This window comes from Montipora capricornis, chromosome 6 (assembly GCF_036669925.1).
Source record: "Montipora capricornis isolate CH-2021 chromosome 6, ASM3666992v2, whole genome shotgun sequence".
Classification (NCBI taxonomy): domain Eukaryota; kingdom Metazoa; phylum Cnidaria; class Anthozoa; order Scleractinia; family Acroporidae; genus Montipora; species Montipora capricornis.
The window spans coordinates 60,357,240-60,364,358 of record NC_090888.1 but is presented as its reverse complement, the minus strand read 5'-3'; the positions used below and the strand labels follow the sequence as shown (position 1 = coordinate 60,364,358).

Here is a 7,119-nt window from a genome sequence, read left to right as displayed (position 1 = left end):
CTGCAAGCTAGATGAGGACTTCGTCCAGAACAGTCAAGAGTTTGTCTCTTCGTCGCTTTTCCATACGTACACTTAACTACAAATTTGCGTCGAGACATTGTATCCTGTGGATCCTCTTACTGGGAGTTCATCGTTAGGTCAACCAACCGTACACTGCTTTTATATGTATATATATATGTATATATGTTGAAATATTGTAAAACAAACTGTTACAATAATCCAGTCTTGATGAAATAAAGGCATGAATCAGTGTCTTCGTAGATTCCTTGGATATAGGCAGCGTCGGATTCGTCTATTGTCATAAAGATAACAGAATGATGCTGAGCACGTCTTAGTAATGTGGGCATCCATTGACAGCTTACTGTTTAACCACACACCAAGGTTCTTCACTGGTTTCTCAGCAACCAAGATCTTTTCAGCCCCAATCGTTAAACAGTCAGTGCTAACCTTCCTTAGTTGTTGTCTTGTCCCAGTGAGAAGGAATTTTTATCATTAATAAATAATTTTTCCCTTGATATGCTGTGGTTGCTCAAATTGATTTCGTTTGGTTTGTTACTCGTAGGTCAGACTTGCCAGGGATTCAGGTGCAAGCCCTAACAAAGCAGCTTTCCTTGTTAGCTTCACAGCGTTTGGTTCAATTCCTTCTCGTCCGATTTTTGGCAAATTAATGGATCACCCAAGAGTTAACCGGATAACTGCACTGCAGTTGACCTTACTGGCCATAAGTGTTTCAGTGACATTGGTTCCCATATCAACCAAGTATGAGTGGCTTGCAACATTTGCATTCCTGTTTGGTTTTCTGGAGGGATGTTTTATGATTTCAATGCCTTTAATCGTCCAAGGCTTAGTTGGAAGTGAAAAACTTTCAGCTGCACTTGGCTCCTTGTTCTGTTTCATGGGTATTCCCACAGTAGCTGGGCCATCGATTGCAGGGTGGATTTATGACAGCTCAGACAGTTATACTGTAGCCTTTTTCTGTGCAGGAGGAATCAGTATTATTTCCACCTGTGTTTTATTCCTCGTTCCTCTGTTTCAGACAAACTCATTGCCTAAACAAAAACAGAGTGAGAATGATATTCATTTCATAGAGTCTTCAGTTTAACGAGACAACCCTTAAAAAAGAAACTAACTTGTAAGATACCGTAAGAGCCCATGTACAAAGCACACCAAACCAAACCACACCCATAGCTCTAACCAACTGAGCTATGAAGCCACTGACGTTGGGAGCTGGTCATTTGTGGGTTCTAATGTTCCCGCGAGGAATGAATCAACGATGAAATGATATATGAAATGGATCATATATGAACTGTGGATATGAAATCAAATGAAGCTATGATCCTGGCTGTTTTAATTTCAGGCTTCTTTACGCAATTGCAAAAATTGCGTTCATAACCTCGAGGATCATAGCTTCATTTGATTTCATATCCCCAGTTCATATATGATCCATTTCATATATCATTTCATCATTGATTCATTCCTCACGGGAACATAGCTCAGTTGGTTAGAGCGTCGCACCGGTATCGCGAGGTCACGGGTTCAAAACGCGGTGAAGTCCTGAATTTTTCAGGCTTCTTTGCGCAATTGCAAAAATTGCGTTCATAACCGCGAGGATCATAGCTTCATTTGATTTCATATCCGCAGTTCATATAAGATCAATTTCATATATCATTTCATCGTTAAATGTACAATGTTGCTTTGATTTTTTTTTTTCAAAAGAATAGCTTGAAATCAAGAAACAAACCTGAATGCGCACGCAAGTGACACAACGAACAAAAACTTGACACCCAAGCTTTTTAATTTAGAGAGACGTCTGGGCCAATAACTCATTACAAGTGCCGTTAATTTTCTTTTTACCAAGGAAAAAAGTTGGACTTGTTGAAGTGTTTAAGAACGTTCTTTGGATGTCTTGGTATTTTCTTACATGTGAAAGATTTCCGTTGAAGTACGGCTGTACTTTGCCACAGACACCATTGAAAGGCTGCTTGTGGAGAAATGGAGATTTTTTGTGGCTTAGAGTTTAGTTGTTTTGTTGTAGCAAAAATTTGGTGATTACAGGAGATCTAAGCGAGCAAGACTCACCATTGAAGCACTGAATTCACAATCAGTTTCTTTGGAATCCACAAGCCTTTTTATGAGAATGACCATCATCAACAACAGCAACATTCTGGTTTTTTTTTTAAACTTTTTGGCATACTTATTAGGTCACTTAGAACCGTTCCAAGTTGTCCCAAAGAAAAGCTACATCCCAGATTTTGGGTCAACGTTTTACGGAAAAAGGTGCTACTTATACGCTGGTTTTTATTGTAGCTCTCTGTTTTCCCTTCCAAAGTGGCTTGTCGGTGGCGACTGTGCTGGAACAAAAGGACTTCAATGAATAAATTATTTCGATCATAATTTAAAAAAATATTAGAGCGAGTTTCAATCGAGTGTCGTAAAACCAAAACCAAAGTAATTACTTTGGCCAATCAAAGTAAACCAATAAACATTCGAAGTAATTACACTTAGTCGACGCAAAGCGCCTGAAAATGTGCACGCGCGAGCCACTATTGGTTTTGGTTTCACTTCTGATTGGTTGAAAAAAGTGGCGCGAGAACTTTCAACCAATCACTGAGTGAAGTAATACGAAACTAAAGCAATTCGCTAATTGCCTTCGACACTGAATTGAAAACCGCTCTAACAAAGTACATTTATATTCGGCAAAAGCGATAACGACAGATAAAAATTATTTAAAGGAGTACCCAATTAAAAATGAAAACATAAAGTGTACTATTTAGAAAAAAAGAAGAGCTGTTATTACAATTTTTATTAACACTAAGTTAATCTGAGCTGTGGGGGGAAAGTGGAATAAGGTAAAAGAAAATAAATTAACATATAAGAGGTGATCAAAAGATGAAAATTTATGTACATATTACTGAAAAAGATTTGGACAATAAAGTGAACTATGTGGGTTATATCTTTTAGGTTTGATCGTGTTTGTGCACGTGGCCAATTGGTTAATTCAGTTGGTTTGGCATCGAACTGCCATGCGAGAGGTTGGGAGTTCAAAACCTACCTAGAACAGCTGGATATCTAGATCATAAAATACGTGAACAGAAGTGCTGCCCTTGTAATGACATCTGTAAATTGTTGAATCATTAAGCCTTCGAGGATAAAGAGAAAAAGCGAAAACTCCATCTTGCAACCCTTGCTCATAAAATCCGTGGGAACCTACCACGACCTCATAGAAATAGAAATAATGGAATAAGAATAAGGGACGCTTTTTTGTTGGCATAATGGAATAAAAACGGAATGACGACTCGTATTTCCCGGAATAAGTAGATTTGTTCAACGGAATAATGAGTTCGATAACTGTTTGAGCATGAATAATGAAATAATGAACACCCGATTATTTCTCTTCACCCTCCCAATAGAACACAGTGAACCATTGTGATTGTGACTGTGACAAAAACACTCCTACTTCTAATCCAATTCATCCATGAGGAGCCTTTGATTTTCTACGTTAACCGTCGCCCGACCGACATATATTAATTTTTTAACATACGTGTTAATGACTCAGTAAAACGTTTGTTTAACTTTTTATTTGACATATAAACATGGTCTGGGAGCAAATGTCATAATATAGAGTCCTGTGTGCATTTCGTGCTGAAAGCAAACCACTGTACTTAAAGTGTTTATGGGGGCCTAACTCGCTAAGGCGGTTTTTACAGGGATTTAAAAAGGTGACGTATGGATCCAAGCTTGAAAACGAGGCTGAAAATAGAAAACCCTTATAACAACCACAAATATACACCGGTGATGGCCGAACTTGGTCACATTATAGTAATCGCTGATCTTGATGCTTAATTATAGTTTATATGGTCACGTGACCTACTGTGTTCTATTAGGACCCACTGTGTTCTATTGGGAGGGTGAAAACGAGTCTGAAACATTGAACTCGTAACACATTAAACTTAGCTACAATATAGTTATAGATGCTTTCAACAGTTCCTGTCAGTTTATGAAGGTCGTAGAGGTCACGGGCGTGGAAACGAGACTCGTAAGAAGAAGTTCGTTAGCCACACAAAGATTATAGCCAATCTAATTCGTGATAATACAAGTTACGATTATTGTACTAGAGAGGAAACTGCCTTTGGTGACTCAACATCTACTCGTGTTAGACGTACGAGCTTTATTTCTCGAATTCTCTCTTTGATAAGAGTGGAAATCCATGAACTACTGCGGGAACCCATTAACATGTACAAGCCTTACTTACAGGTATGGATTACAAATATCAGCCTACTAGCTATGATGCAATGACGTACTAGAAACAGTTCTATATACAGTAGGAAATCTACAACGCTAGTGTGACGTACTATTTACAGTTCTTGACTTGCTCACAATTCGTCGACAAGACGGCCTTTATCAGAACGACGAGGAAGAGGACGATTTCTGATGAGTCAGAACCTGAGTGAAGACGCGAAGAATTGTGAGCAAGTCAAGAACTGTAAATAGTTTGGCCATGATCGGTGTATATTTGTGGAAGCAGGAGCCCATGAGTGGGAGCTTGCCTCCCCCATGCAAGCCCTGTGAGTCAACCTTTGCCCGTATCTTCCTATTTTTAGAACCAACCCTTCAGCAGGAGACTCACATTTACATCAATTACATCAATTCGCACAATTTGTGTACATTTTTTTTGTTATTTTTGTCTTCGCTAGACAATGACTTTATTCTGATTGGCCATTATAAACAGTGCGTGTAGTGCCGAACAACTCGTGGCGTTCTAAGAATAGAAAGATACGGGCAAAGGTTGACTCAAAGATACAGTGCAAATGGAGGCTTCTACTCATGGGCTCCTGGTGGAATTTATAAGGGGTTTTCTATTTTCAGCCTCGTTTTCAAGCTTGGATCTATATGTCACATTTTTAAATCCCCGTAAAATCCGTCTGAGCGAGTTACAAAGTTGCCACCAAAATTTTTTATGTTTGCTTTCAGCACGAAATTCACACGGAAGGACATGTGCTCCTAGACGATTAGTTTTTCCCGTTCAGATTTTCACTTTCAATTTCAACCCCACAGCAAACGTGACACCCTTCCCCTGACACTCGTTGACTCTTTCTGCATCTTGAAACTGGTTAGATTGCCTCTACTTTTCTTTTCTTTGTATTTATTTTCTACTCTGATCGACCGACTCAAAATTATTTGGAAAGGCATTCGACGGTAAAGTCCAGTAAACTGAGAACTGTAAAAAAGATGACGGCTAAACATGAAACTGAGAATATGGAATGTTCTTTTAAAATCATCTTATCGATCCATCATATCGAAATTTCCATTTCAATTACCATCTAACCTTTGTTATTCTATTTACTAGAATGAAGACGTGGCCATCGGGTTTTTGAGTCACATGACCTGAATGTCCACATGATGTGACATACAACACACAAGCTTCTCAAGTTATTCATTTTCTCTTAAAAGCTATATTTTCTACCTATATTTCAGGAACCCACGATTTGGACGTCATAATTTAAATATTTCTCTCTAGAGTGAACTTTTTCGCAAATCATATGTATTATTTGGACGCACGTAGTCTTCTGGTATTGCTAGCGCATTATAAATGATTTGGCCCCCTTCCACAAGTACCCGGGGATTTTTGAAAACGGAGGTTTTACCCTCACATTCCGGCCACACGTAAACGGCGTTTTCGGTCATCGAAAACGAAAGTTTCGAATACGCTCTCTAGATTGGAGAGTTTTGAAAACGCCGGCTTATCGTATACGTGTAGGCATGGGAAACCGGTGGTTTTTGAATACGATGACGTCAGATGTAGGATCAAGCCTATGCCGCGCTAATATAACATGGCATTCAATTCTCGGCACTTTTTCTTGGGCTTGTTTTAAGCCTTATCGCCTACCGTTTCAATTGCAAGTTGCTTATGTGAATCTGCAAGCTGATTATCGAAAATGTCACAGAATTTCATCTGAGGCGACTCCCAGTTGATGTTCACGGCAGTCTTTGCGGCTTTATACTAGAGAGAGCTCTACTTCGTCATCTGTCCAGATAAAGAATTCGACCTTTCTTTTCCTTTGGATCTACTAGCTTTTTGATCTGATTTGGACATTTAAGAGCGTTTAAACCGGTTGAATAGGACATTTGAATGATGACGCCATTTGACTACAAGTACATGTACCAGAATCCTACAGCTTTTGCTTGTCTCATGTTAATCAGAGCTATTGTTATTTTATCCCGCTGGGAATACGAAATTTAAATGAGAAAAGAAAAACAAACTGAACTCTGGTAGTTGTAGGCAAATGATGCCGTCATGAAAGTTGGCTATTATGGAGCGAGCGAAGAGACGACAAGGAAGCAAACGAAAATGACGCCAAGTATCTTATGATACTACTAAGAGCGCATGTGCGTGCACGCTCTGTACGGGAGAGTAGCGTATTTGAATCGTTTTCGCGTATACGTATGGACGGGTAAATATGATCCGAAACGCTACGTGTGAACGCGGATTTTTTCGAATACGGAGGAAAAAACCTCCGTTTTCAAAAATACCCGGTTACATGTGGAAAGAAATAAATTTCTAGTTTCTAGTTTTTCTTGATTTGTGTTAATTGTTAATTTCAAGTTTACAGTGTCCCCAATCAGTGCTCCAGCGCAAGAACGACTAGACACTTAAATAAGTTCCTTTCCTTTTTTCTAAAGAAACTGTGGTGCTGCGTCGATGGGAGAGTGAAACAGGAAAATTTGGTTTTATCAAACGTGTTGATAAAGGTCGAATTGCCACCGTGAATGATTTGGAAAGCTGACGTTTACTCTAGCTTTTTTTTCTGCAAGACTTCGAGTGTCTGCGTGTGCAGCAGTATTGTTCATCATGTGTACAACTAAAAAGGGTGAATTTCTTTGATAAATAGATAGTGGATTGTCCAATACATGCAAGGAAACAACAAAAATATGGACGCCAAATACCCAGCTTGTAACGTGAGTGACGCGTGTCGCCATTTTCGTTGCGAAATGACTTCCGGCTCCGTCAGTGTTGACAAAAACGTTTCGTGCTTAACCCTTTCACCCCAAGAGTGCCACTTATATATTTTACTCTGTTTAACGCCAGACGATTTTACTCGTCAATGGGGAACCCCACGG

At 39.2% G+C, this 7,119-nt stretch overlaps 1 protein-coding gene across 1 annotated transcript in view; it reads left to right on the top strand.

Annotated features, from left to right (window-relative positions):
• Positions 1–2,942, top strand: part of LOC138052710 (monocarboxylate transporter 10-like) — a 15,596-nt gene extending 12,654 nt beyond the window's left edge. Inside the window, exon 3 of the mRNA XM_068899265.1 lies at positions 563–2,942. Coding sequence (XP_068755366.1) covers positions 563–1,102 — 540 coding nt within the window. The 3' untranslated portion in view covers positions 1,103–2,942. The remainder of the gene's footprint in view (positions 1–562) is intronic.
• The last annotated feature ends 4,177 nt before the right edge of the window (positions 2,943–7,119 follow it).